Here is a 24,632-nt window from a genome sequence, read left to right on the forward strand (position 1 = left end):
GAGCGTGCGGGTCTCCGTCACCGGAGATACTCCAGAACGCTCAGGACAGACCCCTGTGCCATGTGACCCTGCTCGAGCAGGCAGCTCGGACCAGACGAGCGGCTGCGGTCCCTTCCAGCCTGCCCCATCCCCCGATCCTGTTCCTGCGGAGGGAGCGGAGCCCGGGGGCACGGGGGCACGGCCCGCCACGGCCGCCCCCTCAGGCAGCCCCGGCGCGAGCGCCAGCGCCGCCAGCAGCAGCATGACGTCACCCCCCCCGCGCGCAGAGCGCAGGCGCGGCGTTGCGGCGCGAGGCCGGGCCGCCCCCCCCCCCCCCCCCCCCGGGAGCGGCGGGGGCCGTTCCCAGAATGCCGCGCGGCGCCGCCCGCCCCGCGCCGCCATGGAGGCGGCGGGCGCAGCCGGAGATCCCGGCCCCGCCGCCCGGCCCCGCTCCCGCTGAGCCCCGCGCGCCCCTCGCCCTGCAGCATGAGCGGCGGCGGCGGCGGCTCCTCGGCACCCGGCCGCTTCGCCGACTACTTCGTCATCTGCGGGCTGGACACCGAGACCGGGCTGGAGCCGGACGAGCTCTCCGGTGAGTGGCCGGCGGCGCCGGGCGCGGGGGCGGCGGGGTCCGGCCGCGCTGCCTGCCCGCGCCGCTGCCTCCCCGCACCGCTGCCTGCCCGCACCGCCGCCCCGGGCGCTGCCGTGGCAGCCCGTGCCCCGCCGGGAGCCCCGGGCGCTGCGGCTCCCCGGGCATGCGGGAGCGCCCGGCCGGGCACGGACCGGGGTCGGTCCGAGTGGCCGAGCTCCCCGAAAGCCGGCCGAGCAGCGCCGTGAGAGCGGCTGGGCAGAGCGCGCCGTGTGCCGGGCTGTCGCTTTAGGCGGTCCGAGGCTCAGCGGCGGTGTCCTGCGCTCTCCTCGGAGCCGGCTGCGCGCATCAACTTCAGCCCGGCGTCTGAAACACACGGGCACTCTCAAGAGTCGGGTCTGGGAGAGAAAGCGAAAACCATTTGCGTGTTGAGTGTTATCTTTTATTTTTTTTTGTAGCATGGGATAAGAATTCTCTTGCAGAAGTATCCGAAAAGAAATCGGATTAGGAAGTGATTACTCTGCTGTTAGGTGAGAATGTTCACACCGAATACGCAGTTAAACCGTATCAACCTCGACCACACCACTGTGTCAAAGCAGTGCTTTTGAGGTTAAAAGTCAGTTCCGTGTTTTAGCAGCACCTCGCTTCAGCTTTAGTCTCATTGTACTGGCCTCAGTTAAATCAGAGTGTAGCTTAGCATCTCTGACTGTTCAGAAAGGTGAAGGAATGTGGTGGTGAAAACCTGACCTAATGTCAGCACTGATTTTGTATATCTGGGCTCTGAACTTGACTGGTAATACATGCTCTCACCCCCAGCCTCGGATTTTTTTATTATTATAGTTTGCCTTTATAAGGTGTCATGGGTTTTTTTTTACATTGATGCATTTAAGCTGTCCCTCACTAAATAAATGCTTGTTCCTCGTAGAGCGGAATTCGTGTTATTAGAACTGACTTCTTGCGTTGAGTGCGCTCTTCTAAACTTTGGCTATTATGGAAACTCTTTTTTTTGTTTAATGACTTCAAACAAAATTTCTCACCTGTCCCTCTGCTCTGCAATGGCACTGCGAATTACAGTATCAGTAATTACAGTATCCTTTGATTTAGGAAATCTAAGAGAGCAAAATGCAATGCAATTTCATTGCGAGATATGGGAGGGTTTCTTTTAATTAATTGGAGAATGAACGAAGTTTATAGATCGATTAGAAAGATGATAATTTTGTGATTAATTTACTATAAATCTATTTGTGTAATGTGGTGCGAGGCACTCTCAGTAATGCTCCCTGTTCTTGATAGGCCCATGAATAATTCTCTGCATATAATTCAATTTAAAACCGGCGGTGCATTACTTTAGGCTAGCTGTCTAATAGTAAACTGGAAGATATGAGTGCCTTCTTAAAAATACTCTGTCAGAGTGTGCAGGTCTGAAAGCTGGAGTATGCTGTATTTGCTTTCCTGGTCAAGGACTGCACCTATGCCATGTAGAGCTGTAGTGGGTGATGTATCCTGGTCTCTGCTGCTCCACCATCGTTCTGCAATGCTGTTACCTGTGACAAGGTGTGGGGCTGGGGGGAGAAGAGGTTTTAGTATTTATGGGGGAGACAGATTTTTAAAGTGTATTTGAGAAAAGATTTTAAAAGAAGGTGGGGGGAGATTTCAGATCATGTCACAGCGTTCGGGCTAGGTGGAATTCGGGTGCGTTTTCTTGAGTTTGTTGTGTTATTAATAATTCATGATAGTGTGACTGATAGTGCTTTCAAACTGTGTCTTGGGCTATAGCCTCCTCCAGTGTCCGCTAATAAAAATGGAGAGGCCTCTGTTATTTCAGCGGTTTTTGGACAGGCTTGGAAACACTTTGTACTTCCTGCGAGCCTTTCTCGTTTGAATGAAAGGCTCATTGTGCGCTGCTTTCCCCCCCCACCCACCCCCGCTCTGATTCCAGCGCCGCAAACAGCCTCTGAATCCTCGTCCTGTTGAGACAATTGGCTCCGTGAGCGCCCATTGTTGGGCGCGGGGCCGGGCACGGCGGGTCCCTGCGGGGCTCTCTGCGCCAGGGCTGCCGGAGCCGGCCCCGCATGATGTCATCCTGCCCTCGCCGCAGGCAGCCCGCCCGCCGCGCTGCCGCGGCTCCGGGGGAGCTGCCGCGGCTCCCGGGGGTCGCTGCCGCGGCTCCCGGGGGTCGCTGCCGCGGCTCCCGGGGTTCGCTGCCGCGGCTCCCGGGGTTCGCTGCCGCGGCTCCCGGGGGTCGCTGCCGCGGCTCCCGGGGGTCGCTGCCGCGGCTCCCGGGGGTGCTGCCCGCGCACTTTGTTCTCGGCAGCCTCGCCGAGCAGCGCACTTGAGGTGTTCCACCTTGACATGGGTGCTACAGCGTTTGCTGCAGGCGTGGAAATGAGGCAGGGGCTCAGGAATTGGTGCTCGGTCGAGTTACTTTGTTTGGAGGGACACCTCTGATGGCGTTTTCGCTTTGTATATTGGAAGCGTACTGAACAGCACGGCTGTAATGCTTTTCCCTGAAAAAGTTGGCTGGCTGGTGGAAGAGGCACAGGATATGTATATATACATTTGTTTTCCTTTAATGCAGTGAAAAATCCTGTATTTAGGACTTGTAGTTAGCACGGGTTAAAGAGTCTCTATTGCTAGGGCTTTTTTATCCCTAAATTCAATTCTGGGCGTCCTTTCTTATTTTGATAATTGTGTTCCCACCGGGTGACCTCTTAAAGGACACGGGAAATATTTGCTAGGTGGTAATAAAACAAACCAAAACCCCCAACACTGGATGAAGCTTAAGCTCCAGTGTCAGCTGCTAAGCTGGGTGAGAGAGGAACTGCGGTGCGTTTCCGTGTTTCCAGATGGTGTTGATATGCCAGAAGTGAGGACAGAAATTTTTCATTACACTGCTGAGGTCTGTCACAGGTGAATTTCCTTCATAGCAAACCACAGAAGAGTTGAGGTTGGAAGGTACCTTTGGCAGTTGTCAGATCTAGGGCCGGTTGCCCAGGACAATGTTCAGGTGATTTTGGGTGTCACCAGAAATGGAGACTCCACAAATTCCCTGTGCAGCCTGTGTCAGGGCTCAGTACCCTCACAGTGAAAAGCTGTGTCCTGATGTTTGGATGGAACCTCTGGATTTTGGTTTGTGCCCATTACCTCTGGCCCTGGCACGGGTTACAGCCTGTCTCCATCACCTTTGCACTTATCTGTATACAGATATTTATGTACATTGCCAAGATTGTGCCCTGAGCTTTGCTGTTCTGCAGGCTAAACATTCCCAGCTCTCTCAGCCTTTGCTCCTGTCCCTTACTCATGTTTGTGGCCCCTTGCTGCACTCTCCGCACCACGTCCACGTCTGCCCTGTGCTAAGGAGCACAGAACTGGGCACAGGGCTCCAGCTGTGGCCCCCCCAGGGCAGGATCAGCCCCCTCAGCCTGCTGGCAGTGTTTTTGACTAATGCACCTCGGGGTACCATTGGCCTTCTTTGGAGCAAGGGCACATTGCTGGCTCTTGGTCATCTGGAAATGATGAAATACATCACCAAAAATCTACTGTATGTAATACAACGCATTGTAATGCTGCAACATTATGATGGGATTTCTTCATTTAGATTGTATGACCATGCCCAGGAAAGGTAATGAGAATGGAGTTGAGGCTCATCTTTCAGCCAAAGTCTTTTGTCTGTTGAGTTAATCAGATGTGATCTGAATGATGGTAGGAAACCTTGAACTATATGGAGCTGTTGGAATTTTAGTGGAAAAGAGCATGGAACAAAAGGGTTTTGTTTTCTTTTCCTCTTCTGTGATGTGTTGTTTTTAGCATTCACTTGTCAACTGAGTTTGTTTATTATGGAGTGGCAAAGCAAAGCATTAACTTGCCATTGCCTTACATTTATGTGAAATTGTGGTCTTGGGGTTGCTTTTACAAAATACAGAACTCAGATCTAAATATTTGGAACCCATATTCTAATTAAAAACTTCTGTTGAATGTTCCTTGGTAGTCTTGAATGTTGTATGAAAATGATAACAGTTATTTCAGAAATAGCAAAGTTACAAAGGAGAAATAGTGCAAAGAAAAAAAAAGGCCTATGGTCTGTGAAGAAAAGATTGATGATTTAATTAAAAAAAAAAAAAAGAAGAGTGAAACCAATGACTACTCTGCCACCTGTACTTTTTTCCTGCCTTTCTTCCCAGTTTGGAATGTTTTTTTTAAGATTCGGTCCAAAAATTACTTTATTCAGTAGGTTGACTTGTGTTCCTTTGCTCAAGTCCTTATCATGGTGCTTTGAGTTTTTCCACCTGATCATGAGTTTCATTCTTACAGGAGAATAAAACCAGAGTTAGGTGAAGCCCATTTGTCCAGGAAATATCTTTCCTGTAGAGACCCTTCATGAGCCTTTTCAGAGTTCATATTAGGTCTGCTTTCACTCTCTCATATGATGATCTGATACAATTTTAATGGTTCTTCCTCTGTCATGTCGGGGTTTTTTTGCATTTTCTTTTTAATGGTGTTGAAGCAAGATCTCTGCATGTAGATTAAGCAGCATAACATGACTGGTTATGGGTGAGGCATCTCTGTGTTGCCACATGAGCCGTTTATTTGCTGCTGGTTTGTAAAAGGAAGATGATACCTGGTGTACAGTATTCACCTAGCTCCACTCAAAATTATTCTGACAATCTCAGGGAAAGTGTTTCTCCTCCAGGAAAACAGAAATGTTGTCTCACCTCATTTCTCTGTCTGTAATTGAAGTGTCATTATTTTTCTAATTTGTTGGCCTCAAATGTAAAACGACATCTTATCTTCATGCATTGTTAGGGTTGTTTTAATGGAATTCGGTATTGCTGTAAACTTGAAAAAAGTGTGTGCTGACATGATTGAAGGCATTGGCCACATATGTAAGCCAATAAATTGCTTAGTGGAATTAGTGTAGTAGTTGCATTCTGGAAGTCCATGAAGTAAGGCTGTTATCAGCACCTGTGTTCATTTCCAAGTTCAACACACTTAAATACTTCCAGGCTTTTATTTTGCTGCTGGTATTTGTGAGGGGTGGCTAAAGGGAAAGAGGAGGGAGAAGAAATGCAAACTTAATTTAAATTGGCCGATATAATTTTCTGATTGACATTTGACTGTTTTGTAGCTTCTTCTGTTAGGAATTTTAATCTCAGGACTAAGACATTTGGGGTTGGAGCCAGCTGTGGTTTTTGCAGTGGAGCCCTTCTGCAGTACTGTTTTTTCCTTGGGTAAATAACATGTGAGTAAATTCCTCTATCTTTGCTGTGGTGGTTGGTAGCACCAACACTTGCTGCAGAAGGGAATTCCATTGGTGGGAACTATTGCTTCATTTTACCAAAGGCTCAATTGTTCTGTAATTGTGGGGTTTTGTTTTTGGTAGATTTTTTTCCTCCCCTCTTCCTCTCTTTGTGCATGTGGATGGTATCCACGCAAGCTTCCCACAGTTCCCACCGGTGCCTCGTCCCTTGGGGATCCATTCTGAGGCTGAAGGGGAGGTTTGCAGTTCCTGTGCTTCTCTGGGATTGCTGACAAGGTGTTCACCCTGTGGGAGGCCCCTGCAGTGGCCCCAAGGCTCACAGCACACCTGCTTTCACTCAGGTCACTGTGGACAGGCAGCAGATAGCAACAGCTTTTGGCTGGGCTTACACGGGCACATGTGAAATGTTTTAATCCGGATAATAGCTTATTCCACTCTTCCCTACCCCCTCTATCTTTTCCCAAGAAGCTGGAGCTGTTTGCCATGTTTGAGTGCCAAAAAGGTCTTTTGTCTCTTTGGGAACTGAGGCAGACGTGCTAGGGTAGCTGATATGTGGAATAAAGAATGGCAGAGCTGATGTAAGGGGGAAGCAGCTGTACTCTGCTGAACTACATTTGAAGCTGCAGTCTATTGGTGATGTTTCTGTAATGCCAATCTTGTCGCTATCATATTTGTATTTTAGGTCAATTAAGCTGGGTCCTTTATGGAATAATCTCCTCAAAACCCACGAAACTCTTTAGTCTTCAACTCTTCTGTATTCAGTTATAAATTTGGTTTACTTGGAAGGCTCTTTGGTGATGTGTGGGGGAGGAGAAAGGTTACAAGTTCTTGATTTGAGAATAAATTTAAGGTGCTGAAACAGCGTCTAGAGAACCAAGGTTTACAACTGTAGTTTTTAAGTCCTAATTCCTATGGCTTTTAAAAAAGAGACGGGAATTTCTACTTACTAAGGCAGGGCATACAAAGATGGTTCATTTGGCCTTCTGTCCATTAGGGTTTTTCCCTGTTGTATTTGGGGACTTCTGCAGTTTATTTTGCAAGAGAGAGGCTACACCAAGACCTCTTGAGTGAATTGGATGGGAAACACTGCCATTTTGCAAATAGTAACTTTTTTCCCAATTCTTCAAATTTCTGATTCTGAGGTTACAAAACACCACAACTGTTTTTTATCTACCTTTTGACATAGGGAAGTCCCACTTGGGTGTTCTTGGTAATGGCTTCTCATAGTTATCTTTTGAATTCCCACTAACCTGCGGGGCTCATGTAGCAGAAATGATGCCCATGAAGTGACAGTGTCAGAAGCAATTATTTACTGATGCACGCTGTGCAGTAATTACTCTCTCAATTTCTTGACAACCAATTCAGATTTGTGGTTTGCAGTCAAGTTTGCAGCGAACTGGAATGCTATCCCTGTGAGGCTTAAAACATTATTGCACAGAGAAATTATCAAGCGTTCCAGCACAAACTGGTGAATGATGTAGAATTTGCTTGGAGTGTTTCTGCTCAAGGCATGTTTCTCAGTCTTTCCAAGAAAATGCTACTCCACTTATGGTTTGATGGGCAGGAGCCCATTGGTTTCAAACTTTGCTGTAGAAGTGTAGAATATTGAGTTTTTTATTTAGTTTTTTGGGTTTTTTTTTGTTTTTTTACTGGCTGTTTTATCAGCCACAGTTAGGTACAATGTGTACACCTGTACTGAGTCATTTAAATATGGATACTGAAGCATTTTGAGAAAGAAACCTTATCCCATTTCATAGGTAAGCCATCTAGAGACAAATACCATGGCAGGCAAAGGAACCTGTTCAGAGAAAGCAACATTTCAGTATCTGAGTGAGGAAAACAGGTTGGTTTTACAGGGACAGATACTCTTTCACATAGCTTCAGGTGAGTTTGGAAAAGTTTCTTTTTTGCAGTACAAGCATAAACTTTTAGGAGCTTTTCTTGCTTGTTATTCCTCCTGAACTTGCTGCTTTCAGCAAGCTCTCTTGCCAATTGTTGTTTCCTAATTTTGGCCCCCAAGCCCAGCAATGTCCTACTGAGCTGCCATTAGAGTTACGTTGGGGAAAAGAGAAGTCCCTTAAGTCAACAAGGTTGGTGCCAGCATAAGCCTGTCATGTCCTTTCTGTCTCTCTTATGTGTGGGTTCTGGGAAATGTCAAGTAAGCTCCTTTTAAAATTGAAATGTGAAGTAACTCCTTTAAAAGTTTTCCTGAAGATTGGTAAAATTTCTGTTTACCAATCTTGGTCATTTCTCAGAATTCTTTTGGCAGAGATTTTATGGCAGTGCAGACCAATCCAAGTGCAAGGTGGTGTGGTCTCTCTTTCCTGTCCTTACTGAGGTCTTAATTAATTTATTTATTTATTTATTTATTTATATATATTTATCTGGACCACAGTGGTGATACACAGTTGTAAGTGATTAACTTCCACCTGAGGCTTCTGTTTTCAGGTTCTTCTTGTTCTAAACAGATTTTTGTGTTGAAAACATGAGGGTTTTTTTTTTAACCAAACATGAATTTTGCCTTGTGGACAAGAAAGGTGAGCTTGATAAGCTTGTGTGTAACAGGGAGAGAGCTTAGGAGGCATGGGTGGAGAGATGATGAGGAAGGATCCAGCCAGATAAGCTTTGGGGTTTGTCATATCCATTGACCAAACTGTCAGCACATCTGATTAATTTTCTGTGATTAGAAATCACTCCTATCAAGCAACTTGACTTTGTTACGGGACACATTTTGTTTTATTCAGAAGGGGGGCAGTCCTTATTAGGGCAGGTTACTGCAAAGCACTGTTTTCAAAGGTTAGATAGTCAAGTGAAGCACGCTGGCCAGGACTGGTATACTGAAAGGACTGCATAGCTGATCTTTCTGTTTTTTTCTGACCTCTGTATGTTTTTGAAACCTGCTGAAAGACTTCATGTGTTCTTTAAAATATGGTTTTTTTTTCTTTTTAATGCAAAACCTCAATGATATCCTGGAAATACTTGGTCGAAGGACTGGAAAAGTGCTTCAGTAAGATTTGATCCTTATTTTTTTACACAGATGTGTTTCCATCAGTCCTCAGAGCCAGAGGGCTGTGGGAGCACAAAAAGTAGGGACATTTAACTGGATGGGATGTGTCTCTGTGAAAGGAGACCATGATTGTTGGGAAGAGTTGTTTGGAATAATCTGTGCTCAGGCTTTCCTGAAGAGTCCCACTGGATCTGCCAGTCTTAGGGGGGCAGGAGAACAGCTGGTTTCTATATTAAATATGCTTAAAATATGCTTGTCTCCACTTCTGTTACATATTTTTAGTATATGTGAAAGAATTTGGTTCTATTCTGAAGCCACCCTTTTCCTTTCTCAGTGTCTTCTGTTGCACATATTGCAGATCTATTGTGTAATGGAAATAGTGTGTCCCTCCTGACCCCCGTGGCTGTGAACACGCCTTTCATTGAAATTCCCAGGCCTGCCTCTGTTGTTTAGTTGGAAACAGAGCTAAATATCTTTCTGTAAGTCTTTTTGCTTGGGCTGGAACAGAGAAGTGGTTTAGTAAAACAATTCTGGTTTTAAGACCATTCCATTGAAAATTTCTGCTAGACAGTCTTGATTAAAATACATTGTATTTTATGTTGTCCATCTGCCTTCCTGTGTTACATACAAAAGAGTACAAAAAGAAAAGCTATAGAAAAAAAAAAAAGATCTTTAGGATGCTTTTAAAGATGCAAGCTGAAGACTATTTTAAAAGCTGCTTTAGGTTCTTGGTGGTTTCTTCTGCCACTACCCTGTCCTGCCACTTCCCTGTCCCACCTCTTCCCGCCTTCCCTGCCGCAGCAGCAGAACCAGAAAAACAAAAGCTTTTGCTTTCCTGACCTTACAATCACAGAATGCAGATGGCCTCAGCTGTTTTTCTGTGGTGCTTAATTCATTGTTGCAGCATTTGAAACGATTCCCGGGTGTGTGTGGCAACATGTTTTGTTATCAACAAGATGAATGCTGGGACTTAAATGATGAATGGGTATCTATTAACTCCTAGATTTTCATTTGCCATGAAGGGCTTGGAAGAATTTACCTATCAAAGGAATAAAAGATTATTTGTATCAGGCAGAGTTTACACTGAATTTCCAGTTAGCAGAATGACCTCCTTTTTTTTTATTTATTTCATTTCACAGTGAGTTTCTTTGTGTTACGATTTTTGAAACATTACTTTTCCTGAATTTTGGAAAGCAAAACTAAAAGGGAAAACAACAGGACCTTTAACAGTCAACAGATCAGGGTTAACTCTCTTTTTTTGTCTCTCACCTTTTTAAAGTCTGCGGTAGGAGGAATTTTATTGTCAGTTGAATGTTCAAAGGAGTATGTTCTCCTTGGGTTGGGATAAGGGATTGTTACAAACAAGTGTGGGTTCCCTAGATGACAAACAGGAAAAAAAATCAGAGTCTTTTATGACTGGTTATTTTCTTTGTCTTTTCCCTACTCCCTCTAAAGCAAGTCCTTCAGCTTTCCCAGAGGAAGGGTGGCTCTCCATCCACATGCATTTCACTTGCCCCTGGGATCCATGCCTGGGTGTTTGTAGCTCATATTCTCACCTTTGTTTCAGAAAGGCAGGCAGCAAAGTTGCTTTGCCTTCAAGGTTTTCTGTCAGGGAAAGTGGAACAGTAACTTTTATAATGCAGGTTTTAGAGGAAGTCCCAGCTGTGAAAATCAGCTGTGGTTGATGTGTTACAAATCCAGTGGGATGGAGGCTCCTGCAGACAGTGGCTGAAACACCTGATTCCAGTTGCTTCAACAGCAGTGCTGCAGTGAAGTGAAAGTGACCCTGAAGGTTTTTCTCATGGATAATACAACCAGCTTTAACAAGTGTTCCAGTCCCAATCCCAGTACCAAATTAAGTGGTCTAATTCAGCTTGTGCTTTGCCAGGTGGTCTTGCCAAGGGGGGCAGGGGGATAGGGAGTGTGGGACAGAGGGTTTATGTGTTTCAGGATAAAAGGGAAGAATTCTTCTTTGTGTATATCCGAGCAAGAGGTTTGCTGGAGAAGGGAGTCCTCTCTAATGAGAAATACGTGCAGCTCTGTTTAAGGAGGAGGAACTGGAAGGAAGGAAGCAAGTCATAATCTGAAAGCATTTGTCTATTGATGGAGTGGCTCTTTGCTTACAGACTTGGCAGCTGCAGCTTTTCTTGAATCATGGTTTTTATTCCAAGAATTCTTGTATAATGAATTTCTTACCTTAGTCTGCCAGACTTTGAATGTCTATTTCCTGCATTTTAGAAAGGTGCTGTTTTTTCTCTAGTTACATACGGTTTAATATTTGTTGAAGAAGGAATCAGGGAATTTTTCTGTTTTAAAAGTAAACCTTGGCTAATTCTTACTGCATTAATAGCTCTCTGTGTATGTATTGAAAGGATTTTTCTTTAGTATTATAATAGGGTGTCTTGAAAAATCAGAATGGTGGTGTTCTGCAGAAGGCTTGGCCTAGGGTGTTGTATTTGGTGTGTTTTTGTGGGTTTTTTTTTTCTTTTTTTCTTTTTTTTTAATTTCTTGTATGTTTTTGAAAGGCTAGATTGAATCAACAGATTTCCATCTCATTTCACATCTGTTATGGTTCAGGCCATGTAATTTAATTACTTGTTTGATTATCCCAGTTTTCTCTTAAGACTTGAAAATAGAATAATTCACCATTTTTGTTGGCAAGTTAATATAGGGCAAGTCTTATTTTTAACCAAACACTTCTGCCTTTAATTTTAAGAGACTGATTCTTGGCTTGACTGTCTTTGCATCCCTTCATGCATCTTAAGCACCTGTATTTGCTTTCACAGTGTACCCAGGCCAGCTCTGGTCATGTGTCAGTCTGAGTAATCAAGAAGTCCTCAGATCTCTCAGTGTGTGTACCGTCTCTTTCCCCCAGTGCCTCCCTCTCCCTAAATTGCCTTTATTTACTCTATACTTTCATCTTTCCTAGAGTGTGGGTTCCAGAAGTGTGTGCACACTATCTGTTTTGCCAGTCAACTATTTTTATTTTGACTTGGACCATGAATTTTGGAGCTGAAGCAGTTTTATGTTCAATAAACATAATTATTTACTGTAGTATCTGTAGCCTTATTTTGTGTACTGAGGATGTTTGCTGGCTGCACTGGGAATCCTGTTGCTGTTTATGCTGCTGGTTTTGGATTCACCTCATTCCAAGTGTTACTTTTATCTTTGGAACTAAGGCAAATTGTATCTTTGGAAACCTTTTTTTTTTCTTTGTATTAGGCACTTTGACAGGTATGGTTTTGCTCTTAAAAGTTCTCACCCGAAACCCAAGAATGAGAAAGGACATTTTGAAAATAATCTGTGATGGCCTTTTCACTGAAGTATGGCTTTGTGCTTTATAGCATTTTTAATTTGAAGCAGGGTAGAATTAGGCTGTTCTGTGAATGGTGTTTGTAGTTCAGGTGCTGTTCAAATCCCCTTTTTTGTCTGACTTTTGCCTTGCAGCCCTCAGGTGTGAAAACCTCTGCTCTTTGTCTGTCCTGGTCAGACAGACGTGGTCTCCAGTCCCCCACCCTGCAGGAGCTGAGATTCTTTGAGCTGTGGTGCAGAAAGTGCAGAGCTAGAGGCTGTGGTTGTAGGGTCTGTAGGGTCTTCTCAAAGCTAAATCCATTTTCTCTGGATTCTCTGTGCTGAATAGTACAGGAAAGCTGCCCTAAGTGTATGGCTCATAGTTTCTGTTGCTGGTACAAATTCTCATTGTTCTTATTCATTTGTTAATTACAGCAATATGACTGTTTCATGTTGAAGCTGTTTTATATTTAGTTCAAGACATTCATTTTAGTGACAGCAGAAATTGATAGAGTCTCTGCGTGCTAAAAGATTCCAGTAAGTGTCTTTATGTGGAAAATATAAAGTTAATGTTTTAATTGCATGCTATCTAAGAATTTTTTATTTGAAGATGTCATGTATACAATAAATGTACACCGAGACAGAATGAATTGAGTTAATAACAGGCTGTATCACAGGAATTTAAAGAAAGAAGCTGCCTGGCTGGGTGGAAGCAGCAAACCACTTAATCAGAACCAGTCGAGCTTTCTGGATCTTTGTTCTGTAATTATTTTGAGCAGATGAGTGGACTCAGTGAATAAACAAAGATGGCATTATTAATGATGCCTTCAAATCAGTCTTGCCACTACCATTTAATTTGTTTTTGGGGCACTTTTTCTGGTAACTAGGGTAACCTCTTCTGACTTGCTCTCTGTTGTCACAGAGGGAAAATTGAGCTGGTCTACATCTGAGATAGCTGCTCAAAGATGTTTTTCTTAGCTGAGATGCAGGGAGATGTTCCTGTACACTTCTTGGTCTTGCGTAATTTTTAGAGTTGCAACACTGCAATCACTTTCTAAATATTAAAGCCAAATAGTAAATTGACAGCATGTTCAAAAGGCCATGACTCAGTTTAAAAAAGGCTTTGTTTGCAAAGTATCCTTGACTTTTTTTTTGAACAAGTTTTCCCTTTCTCATTAAGGACAACTTAAGCCACTGTTCTATTATGTAAATGAAAACTTTTCACGGCAGTGCAGGATTTACAGAGAAGAACGACTGAAATACTGAAGACAAAAAATCCAGGGTTAAAAACATTCTTACAAAGAAGCAAACTAGTCAGCAGGGAAATTTGAATTGTTAGAATCATGTACCGTTGTACTTGGAAATTTGCATTGGAAATTTGCAAGCAATGCCTGTGGAAACATGTTACATCTGTGCAAGGTCATAAGTAGGTGAATCTGCAAGTTGTGTAACCTAACCATTTTTTAATTACTGTATTGGGAAGACCCTTTTCCCCCCCCTTTCTTCTCCTGAAGAGGAATACAGAAGGCAGTGAATCATATTTTTCTCTGGGTAAATCAGGAAAGAGCTAAAATTAGACCCTGAGAGTTCATTCTTTTTATTCCCGCTCAAAGCTGAGGAAAGCTTGGTAGATGGCGTTTGCAGGTTTTGATTGGAATGTTTTAATTTTAGTTTATGGAACTGTTTTTTTTTCCTTGTTATCATTTTACAAAAAAAAGTCATATCTATTGATCTGGATAGCTTCATGCAGATTGATGCATGGGACTTCCAAAGCAATGCTGTCCTGCCTAGGTTGGAAACTCCATGAGTTTGTACATCCTAATTCTCATCAGAGCAAGACGCGGACCCTGCTGTCCACTGCTCACAGGTGGAGCAGCAAGAGAAGTAACACAGGTAACAAGGGGGAGCAGCATAAAACTGAGAGCGAGGGAGGTTTCCAGCATACCCTCCAAATCTGTGGTGATGTGGCTCATGTTCAGAGCTAGGTGACTCAGGAAGGGACTGATAAAATTAGGTGTACTTGTTAGTTCAGCGTAGGATACTTGCAGTGCATGCATTAGCTGCTCTAATGTGCTGGTAATTACCAAGTCCAAATTACAGATATGTAGGCCAGCATGATTTCAGATGGTGTAAATGGAGTTAGAACTGAAAGCCCATCATGGTTCCATACATTGCAAACAGCATTAGGTGGCTGCTAGAGCAGCGGTGTGAGCTGCCATGGGGCTGGTTTGAGCTGGATCTTCCAAAGAAACGTAACTTGTTTCGACTCTCTGGTCCTCCTCAGCAGGTTTGTAGTATGCTTTACGCACACAACTCAGTCCATCAGGTTCAGTTTACTGAAAAGGTGTGAGAGGGAGCTGTTGGAGAATTACCTGCCTCTGGTGTGGGATTTAATCCTGTTGGTGCCGAGTGTTCCCCACTACAGTCTGAGCCTGCTCTCAGCTGAGCTCTGCCTGCCCAGGAAGAGCCAGGCCAAGCCTGCAGTCTTGGACATCCCTCAGCCGAGGAGATTTCATCAGAGGTTGTGTCTAGCTGGTGACTTCCCTTTTGATAAGCAAGCTGACTCTAATAACTTAAGTCTTTCATGCATGTCTTCTTTAATTTCACGGTGGTGTGGTTTAAGCCAGCCCCACACAGCCTCTCACTACCCTCCTGTGGAATGGGCGAGAGAATGAGAAGTGTAAGAAAGTGGGGAAAACTCTCAGGTCAGGATAAAAACAGCTTAATAGGTAAAGCAAAGCAAAAGAGGAATTATTCACCACCACCCCTGGGCAGGCAGGTGCTCAGCCATCTCTGGGACAGCAGGGATCTATCATGTTTAATGGGGAGGGTTGATAGAGCATGGAAAATGGGAGAGGAAGCCAAGAGCATTACCAGTGCTGGGTGATGGTTGCTGGTGTTGAAAAATCTATTACCTGGCATGGCAGGAGCCAGCAGGTAGCGAGCTGGGCCTCAGGAGGAGGGCTGGCTTCAGGAGCTAGCAGGATTAGAACTCTAGTCCATGTTTTCTTCAGCTCACCAGTTTCACAGCCTCTGTGTCTGTGGTTTACTTTCTGCTTCCCTCCTGTTTTGGGGAATCACCATGAGCTAATTAAGCTGTTCGTGTGACTGAACTGGATTAGTGAAATGTTAATCTTTGTTAACCCTTTCTTTATTCTCTATTTGTTTATTTTAAATCCATGTTGTTTCACTGATCCTATTTTGAGTGGGATGACAGGGGGTGTGTTTTTTTTTTCCAATGACAAAGAAGTTCTGAGATGCTCTGCTTCACTGTCATTCCCCTGTTGGATGCAGTGCCAGGGCTGCACTAAACTGGTGCTTGTGGATTCATTCTGTGCCTGGTTAAATTATATTTCTCTATGCTTTCATGATATTGTTTACATTGACAAATGCAGTGGGATTCTTACTGTTTTGAAGGTTTTATGTTGGCCTGAAACTTCCTGAAGTATTGTTGGATGTTTATGGATTTCATATGTTGTTTGACATTTCTTGACGAATAATCTTATAGTTGTGGCTGTTTGATCATTGATTCTGATTTAAGTCCAAGGTAGTTGCAACTTTGCAGTCTGTGGGACAGTTTGCATCTTGGTTTTTGTAGAGCTTGTCCTCTGATATAACAAACACCTGAGTGGTAAATGTGTATGTGAAGAACATCAATGGTGTTTGAAAGACCTCTTTAGTCTTCAGCAGGCAATACTGTGTTCCATTAAAAACCCCCAAAGTTTTCCTTTTGCATGGAATGTGTGTAAAAGAAAGAAATTATTTATAGATAAATAATTTCTAAGGACCTCTTTACTGTAACTTGGATAAGGAAAGTACTTTCTAGCCATTGCTTCTGCTAAGGGAGAGAAACCATGTGAAAAACATGATCTGAGGATAGCAGTCCTTTGATAGTTGTGAAGTGTGGGGACTTGCTCTCTATCTCAAGTTGTGGGATGCATCATATTTTTTATCAGTTTATTTCCTCTTATGCCTTCCTCTTATGCCTTCATTTCCTCTTATGCCTGCATATTACTTGTGGAATACAACTGTCCATTTCTGCTGGTGGGTTGGTCTCTTGCATTTACTAAAATTGCTCTTCACTCTTTTTATCAAAACCATTTCAATTATTCCTGAATCAATCAACTAAGTGAAGAAAACCATGATTAGCTCAGTTGGTTAGAGCATGGTGCTAATAACATGAAGGTTGTGGCTTGATCCCTGTTACTTAAGAGTTGGACTCAATGATCCTTGTGGGTCCCTTCCAGCTCAGAATATCCTTTTAATTCTGTGACTCTGTAATGACAGATCTTGAAACCTTGGGTTATTTTTGCTGCTGGAGATGTGCTGCAGTTGGTGCTTTGCTGTAGCAGAGTGTCTCTGTTTGAGGCTGATTGTAAATTTAGAAATTTAGGTTTAATTGCTTTTTGTCTCTGGATGTAAGTAAACATATTAATGCGGGTCTTCAGGGCAGTTAGGACTTGGTGAAGCGAAGGAGAGATCTTGACTCCATTTCAGAAGGCTGGTTTATTATATTATGATATATATTACATTAAAAAAGACCACACTATAACTATGCTACAAAGAACAGAGAGAAAGATTTATCAGAAAGCGAGACAGGAATAGAAAGGAATGAATAACCAAGTTCTGTGACTCCCAGAGAGTCCGAGAGCTGCTGCCTCCTGGATTGGCCACCAAGCAGAAACATCCCACACTGACCAATCGAGGAAGCACCTGCTGCATCCCACAGCAGCAGATAACAAATTGTTTACACTTGAAGCTGAGGCCCTCTCAGCTTCTCAGGAGAAGAAAATCCCTAGCAAAGGGATTTTCACAACCATATAAATATTTTTTGTGGATTTTCCCCCTCCCCACTGCTGATGGCTGTCTAGTGACAATCACTAGAGAGGAAAGAAGGGGGAGCCCAGGCAAAGGAAATAGTGGTGCTCAGGTTCCCTTTTCTTGTAATGGCAAGAAAACAAGAGTGTCCAGTGTCCTGGAGCTGCACAAATCACCTGGGCTGAACTTTCCAATGTTGCTGAGCTGTCCCTTGATGTTCCCTGCACGTTTGAATCAGTGTCTTTGGAAGCCAGCGTGGTCCAGTAGTTTGTGGTATTCCAAGCATGGAGGCTGTCCCCAAGGAGCTGGCTGGGGATGGGAGACTGTGCTGCTGTGGAAGGGCAAAGGAGCATCCTGCAGAGCTGGCAGCAGCATTCCAGCAGCGCAGCATGGAGACGGGAGCAGAGAAGAGCAGGGTGCTGCTGGGGCGCTCTGGCAGCAGCAGTGTCTGTGCAACAGCTGAGTGCCTTGATGGATGGCAGCAAGGCTGTCAGGGTTGCCTTATGTTTCTGTCTGAATCAGGCCTCAGTGGTTTCCAGAAATCAATTTTAGTCCTTTCGTTAAATTACAGACAGACTCCAGCTCTAAAAAATTTAAGAGTGTGTTGGTGAGAATGTCTCTTGGGAGGAGATGGTGCAAGGCTTCTTTAAATAGGTAAACAACCATTCAGTGTTTAGGGTTTGGGGGTTTTTATAATCATAAGGAACCAGCAGCATAATGTATTTTGCAGTGTTAATACACTTAATGAAAAGGTCTTCAAGTCATAGATTTTTCTTTTTAATTTCAAAATGTATAGCCTTGCACAAAGGTGAACTCAGTGATTGTGCTGGGTGGTTTCCAAGTTCAGGAGAAAATTTGGCCTTCATGTATTTTCTCTCCTCTACGTATGTGGAAGTTAAAAAAAAACAGCCAAGGAACAAAACAGCTTAGTACATGTCTGAGTTTTTTCCTCAATTATCTAAAAGTTGACATGACATCATCTGCACAGATGTAAATATAGAAAACAGTAGGTGTGTTAAATCTCCTGACATACTTTTAAAAGCTTTTTACAGAGGACTGACTTCACTTGAGTGGATGTTTGTGTCAGTAGAGATGTGGCATTATGTCCATTTTTCTTTCTGGGAGATGAAAAGTTTCTTTAAATGCTTGTTTTCATCTTTTATGGTTATTTTAGCTGTGGAAATGCTGTTATCTTTTCTGTCTTTGGCTCTACTCTTTAACAAGATGGTTGTATTTCGGTGAAGTTGTGTCCTGGTTATTCCTAACTATTCCGCTCTTTATATGTTTCAGATTTTCCCAAATATGCATTTTTTTCCTTTCTGAACAATGATATTATTGAATTATATAGTTGAACAGATTAATAAATAACGTAGCTGTGTAGTTTTGTATAAAAATTAGCTGAGCTGTTGATTTTTCAGACAAATAATAAAAGCAATGCCTCCTTCCCTTTCAGTGCTAAAACTCAGAGAATTAGCAAAATAGATGTGAATATTTTGGGTGTTGCGAGACCTGTCCTAGGTCCTGATTCAGGGTAAGTTCCCTGGCTGAGATAATATTTAAGACTTAGTTAAAGAAAATCCCCAGTTAGCAGGCTTCTGAGCTGTCAAAGGGCTTGTTAAGCATTCACTGGAAATTCTGTTTGGTGTGGTGCAATGTGTTTGTTGGGTTCTGTATTGTGCAGACAGTGCTGCAGGATCTCTGTCTGTGGCTACTTAGCGCAAGTAAGCGTTGTGCCAAATAAAGATTCTAACTTGGCTTTGAAATGGAACTTTAAATATTACTCTAGACGTACAAAACAAACCCAACCAATTCTGAAATCAATTTCTATTGCCATGTAATTGCTGCGTGTAAGAAAACAAGAGAGGAGTTGGGAGTGTGTTTTCTCTTTTGCAGGTGTTGCTGAAATAGTTCCATTTATTTAAAGCATATGATTTCATGCAATTGTGCCTGATTGTTAGTGCAGCTGTCAACAGCTGCCTGCTCATTTAGCTAATTGCATTCTAGTAATATAGCTAAGCTTATTTTAAGATACACAGTTGTACGTTTTTGTTTTTTTAAAGCAACTGCTCACACCCAGAATATTTACTGCAGAAAGTTCTGTGTTATCACAATGAGCTGTCGTTGCTCTAGAGGAAATTTAAGAGCTTCTACACCAGGCTTTCAGCCAATCTAGTGTATGGATAGCACCCGTGGAAAGTTGGACCATGCCACTTAAATTCACACACTTCTAAAGGCCTTGGAATGGTCCTGTCCTTGGGGTCAGTTTCATCATCTGCTCTTTGGGAATATTTTGTAGTTATCAAGTGAAACTTCAATTTCACGAGCAGCTTGTTCCTACTGCATCAGTGTTCTGGTTGTGTGTACAGGAACAGTGAGCTCCTCTTACATACTGATCGTCTCCTTCTAGAAATACGTAGGTAAAATGACAAATTTGTATAAGTTGTATATGTAGAAAAGCATATTAGGGAAGTAGACTGTCCTGCATGCTGATTCTGGATGTTAGTGTGTTCTTACTGGTATGTGTTAGCGACGTGATCGCAGTCAACAGTATGAAATGTATAATGCAGTGTTGTTTTTATTTGTTATATAGCTTTATGCCAGTATATACAGGCCTCTAAAACCCGAGATGGTGGCAGCCGTTTCATTTCAAGTGCAACAGAAGGTAAAGGAAAAAGTGTGGGGCAAAAAAAAAAGCACTTTGTTCATCTGATACTCTATCTTCATGGACGTTTATGTGATTCTTGACCTTCTAACCTTCTAGACTCTTCCTTCACAGCTAACTTCTTGCAATAGATAGTGGTTATCTTTTTTCCCACTCTCGAAAATGAGATTAAGAGATCTCATGATGTCACTTGTATGTCTATCTAAAAGTAGCATCATCTTAGCATTTTGTCTATTTGTGCTTTTCTTCAGTAACAACATTGCGCTGAAACTGAAGCTTTCGCTGTGTTTTAACAAGAATCTGAAATATCTGAAGGGTGGCTTAGAGAATTGCTGCCATAACCACAATCTCAAGATTGCCACACTTAAGGAAAAGCACAGATACTGAGCGACACAGAAATGTTACAGAGCTAATCCTTGCTAATATCTGCAGTCTGACTATATGCTAACGAACTGTCTGCATTTTCTGTTTCTCTTGAAAGGAATGTGTCCTTAATTCACTTACCCTCCAGTCTGCCTGCTGATGTCCTGCTTTTTGGCCTTGTTTGTGCTTAAAAAGGGAATGAAATATTTACTTGTGTCTTTTTCTTTCATCTGCAGGGGAAAACTTTGAACAGACTCCGTTAAGACGCACATTTAAATCCAAAGTTCTTGCTCGCTATCCTGAGAATGTTGAATGGAACCCTTTTGATCAGGATGCAGTGGGAATGGTCAGTATCACTTCATGGCTTTTGTTCTTGGTTTTTTTTTGTTACATTCTAGAGAATTAGTAGAGAAATAAATTAGTCTGCAATTAATGAATCTTTTTTGGTGCGTGATTTTTCCATTTAATAGAATGTGGTGTGTCTTAGTTTAGATAAAATGTAGCAGTTTTCTCTCTCAGGTTTCTGGTCTTGGTGACCAGAAAAATACTTTTCTTTATGTGGGTTTGAATTTTATTACTTTATTCATAAAAATATGAGGCTGGTAACAAAATAGTAATAAATAGAAATTGCATGCAGCCCTTTTGATACATTCCTTTTGTTTTTCTGATTTAGACCCACATCACTGTATTGTGCAGAAATGTAACACTTATAAGAATTTTAAATGAAATGTGATGGCAGTCTGTGGATTTTAAATCCCATTTTCACCAATGCTTCTGCAGGCTGGGGGAGAGAAAAGCATTTTTTAATGGATATTGTCTCCCCTTCCCCTTTTTTGTAGCTGTGTATGCCTAAAGGGCTTGCTTTCAAGACACAAGCAGATTGCAGAGAACCTCAATTCCACTCTTTCATTATTACTCGTGAAGATGGCTCGCGGACATTCGGATTTTCTCTCACGTTTTTTGAGGAAGTCACTAGCAAACAGATCTGCAGTGCAATGCAGACCTTGTATCATATGCACAATGCTGAATATGACATTCTTCATACTGCCCCCACCAATGACAAGGAGAGCTGCAGCAGCACTGGGGACTGCAATGGCACCTCTGTCTCAAAGCTACAGCGGTTTAACTCCTATGACATCAGCAGAGACACCCTCTATGTCTCCAAGTGCATTTGCCTGATTACTCCAATGTCTTTCATGAAAGCTTGTAAGAAAGTTCTAGAACAACTTCACCAAGCAGTGACTTCACCTCAGCCACCACCGCTACCTTTAGAAAGCTACATCTACAATATTCTGTACGAGGTTCCTCTTCCTCCAGCAGGAAGGTCATTGAAATTTTCAGGTGTTTATGGACCAATTATCTGCCAGAGGCCAAGCACCAATGAACTACCATTGTTTGACTTTCCTGTTAAAGAAGTTTTTGAATTGCTTGGAGTAGAAAATGTGGTTCAACTCTTTACCTGTGCCCTTTTGGAGTTTCAGATACTGCTTTATTCACAGCGTGAGTACTTGGGTTTTGTTTTCTTATCTTGTAGTTGTGCTGGCACAAGGTCTTACTGTGTCTTGAATGCTAAAAGCCCCACAAACAGCAGAACAGCTGCATTAAAGTGGTATGAGCATGCTCTTGCAGTCTGGCTGATCTGTGTGCAGGTCTTCAGGTAAAGAAAAGCACTGTAAGGAGAGTGATGCATTGGCTCCTGCTGTTAGACACCTAAATTAACACTGGCTTTTCACATAATCTCCTCTATTCATGGTTTGGCTGACCCCTTTATTGCTGGCTCTGGGGCTGTGCTACTGGATAGAGCAGTTTGCCTTTTCCATGTTCCTGTCTAGCTGCTCAGCTGAATTCCCTGCTATCTCTGCTGAACTAGCCATGCATTTTCAGAAGATACACCATTAATTATGTATGCACCTGGTTCCGAAGAAGAGTTAATCATGCAAATACAGTTTTCTCTTGGAGTACCCGAAGTCACATTTCAGTTGTTACTTTGAGAGATAAGTACCTGAAAAAAGTTTTGACTGAACTCAAATCCCAAATCTCCATAAAGGCCTTTAAACAGTTATAGCTCTGAAGGCACATAGTTAGAGCTTGCTTTGAAGAGGATGGGCAGCAACTGAGCTGAAATAGCATGTTTATCAATTAGTGAGTAGTGTGGGAGTGGTATCTATTTTCTGTGTTGAAATTTGTAGATACTGGCCCTCTTACTCCACATCCTGTTGCTGTAACACAGACTATGTGGAATTGTGCCAAAAGATAATTTCTGTACTTTTTTTTTTTTTGTCCCAAGCTGACTAACATTAGTCCAGACTCACCCGTTCAGAATGGTGTGGTTTAAGCAGACAGTCTGTATTTTGAACACTAATTTATAGTAATGGTTAGGAAGCCTAAAAGACCCCAAGACAAATTCAGAGCTAGTCTATGGTGTTATTGAAATTTGTTTTCAGTGTTTACTTCCCTCGAGCTGTAACTGAAATAGGTAGAACACAAATAGTAAGTATTTACAAAATATTACCTACATTTATCAGCAACCTTCTCTAAGCATGAAATACAGATTTTGTGTAAAGTGTGTTAAGATCTGTGCATAGACTAAAGCCAAGGATGGATTTGTGTGTACAATCAGGGAGATTAAAAGTCTGTAATGCCAGCAGGATATTAAATTACAGTTGTGTCATTGTAATAGACCCTGTGAACTGCAAGAGAAAAACTGCACAGTAATTCACATGCAGTCAAAAAACTTACTGATCTCTGTAGTGGTTACTCTCTTGGATTTAAAAACCAAATAGCTCTGCTTATTGTTCATAGCAAATCTAGAAATACTTGTCCAGCAGTCAAGCTTCTTTTGTGGTTTCCCCTGAAATGGATTAGGCATTGATATGTTTGAGATGTAAGGAGAGTTTCTGTGGATTCCTGTGTCCCACCGGTGGAGGATTCAAACATCAGCACCTTTCATGAAGAAGGGTGTGGTGGGGTGGCCTCTGGAGGTGTCTGGGGTTCCTGTGGTGGCTTGGAGGCTCCACATGTGCATCATCACCATGTGGGAGCAGTGCTCCTGGAGCTCCTTCCAGGCCATCCCCTTGTGAGTGCTCTGTTGTTCCAGGCTGGAGCTCAGCTCGCTCTTGGGCTAGCCTGCTGTATTCTGGCTTCTCTTTCCAAGCCCTTTTAATAGGTTCAGCTTTCTGTCTTGGGCCCTTTCCAGGTTCTGATCAGTGGCTAATTAAAGAAGCTTAAAATAGCTCTGGAACACTTGAGTTTCTTGTTTGCAGGCTCAGACATTTGGAGTTCAGAGGGATGAGGGATCAGTTAGGACAGTTTCTGTCCACTGTTTCCCTGCCTCACCCCAAGCTTGGGCTGAGTTGGGCTGCGTTGTACATTTTATGGAGGTGTCTTGTCTCTCTGTCAAGTCCTCATCTTAGTTTTTGGCTGAAAAGTCTTCTTTCAGTAGAAAAATAATTCTAGTTAATTGTTTGGTGTCTTCTGACCCTCAGGTTTGGTGAACTGGCTGCAGCAGTGCCTTCTCAGTAATAGTAGCCAATTTTTCTTTTTTGAAATGTGGTTTCTCTTAAGGACTTTCTGAGGGATTTAATCCCTCTGATTTTTTTTTTTAAATTTTGTTTTGGTTTTGTTTGCCTCTGTTTTTCTTTTCAGCTGGATTATGCCCCTAATATATTCTGCTCTTTCTTCAGCATGGTTGAGTAACATCTGTTTTTTGCTGTTTGTAAAGCAGGAAATATTGAATGGAGATACAGGTGATTGTGCACTCAGTTCTGAGTGGAATCAGGAATTGCTTTACTTTTGGAAAGGCTTTTTCATGTTCTTGCATGCACACCTGTGTGAGGTCTAGGTTGTCCTTCAGAATGTAAATACTGAGTTTTTAAATGAGTTTGTTCAATCTCCTGGTGCTCAGACCCATGACAGCTGAGGTGGCTGAGATGATTTCTTGTTCTCCTAGGTCAGGTGAGATTATGATACTCATTGGGTGGATTTAGATTTAGAACAGTACATGTCAGGATCAGCAGATTTGTAAGATTTACTTGGAAAAATACCCCAAAACCAAACACGCACAAAATGATGAAAGACCACCAGAATAAAACCTCTTGGAGGTCTGGTGAAACTGGATGATCTTGAGGTCCCTTCCAACCCAAATCTTTTCAGGGTTTTATGTCTCTATGAATTTGTTGCCAAGTGCAATCCTTTTGGAAACAAATTATTTTAGTGTTTTAAGTTTCAGTCAGTCCTTGGAGTAGGAGTAACTTCTCTTGGCAGTGGAAGTGTTTTGGTTTAAGATTTCTTTGACATGTTTCTGACTTGATGCTTCTGGAAATTCTTCTTTTGTCCCACTACGCTGGCACAGCCTTGTGTATTTTGGATTGCTGTAAGCCAAGTGGAGGGAATGAATGCCTCAATTGGATTGTCCTGTTGAGAGACCTGTCTACCATTTGGAAAAGTGCCAGAGGCCTGGAAGAGAGGGAGGAATTTGAGGATGCTGCTAGTGCTGAGCCAGTGCTGAGGAACTCTGGAAAGAGTCAGTGGTGCTGGAGGCCTGTGGGAAGTGCCCTTGCCAGATATTCTGTGCGAGCTGGTTTGCATTCCTGCCATTTACGTTGCTCTTGTAGCTGTGAAATGGACTTATTCCTTATCTCAGAGAGCACCTAGAGCTCTTCTGAGA

General features: G+C 42.9%; 1 protein-coding gene across 7 annotated transcripts in view; it reads left to right on the forward strand.

The window, feature by feature from the left end:
- Nucleotides 1–364: 364 nt before the first annotated feature.
- Nucleotides 365–24,632, forward strand: part of DENND5A (DENN domain containing 5A) — a 65,944-nt gene continuing 41,676 nt past the window's right edge. For 4 of the 7 annotated variants that reach the window (XM_038137367.1, XM_038137369.1, XM_038137370.1 and 1 more), the window contains exons 1-4: nucleotides 365–571; nucleotides 19,532–19,603; nucleotides 20,203–20,312; nucleotides 20,806–21,466. In XM_038137367.1, coding sequence (XP_037993295.1) covers nucleotides 466–571; nucleotides 19,532–19,603; nucleotides 20,203–20,312; nucleotides 20,806–21,466 — 949 coding nt within the window. In that variant the 5' untranslated portion in view covers nucleotides 365–465. Of the gene's footprint in view, nucleotides 572–18,394; nucleotides 18,473–19,531; nucleotides 19,604–20,202; nucleotides 20,313–20,805; nucleotides 21,467–24,632 lie in introns of all 7 variants that reach the window. The other 3 variants (XM_038137368.1, XM_038137372.1, XM_038137373.1) reach the window with 2 other exon arrangements.

This window comes from Motacilla alba, chromosome 5 (assembly GCF_015832195.1).
Source record: "Motacilla alba alba isolate MOTALB_02 chromosome 5, Motacilla_alba_V1.0_pri, whole genome shotgun sequence".
In the NCBI taxonomy this organism is placed as follows: domain Eukaryota; kingdom Metazoa; phylum Chordata; class Aves; order Passeriformes; family Motacillidae; genus Motacilla; species Motacilla alba.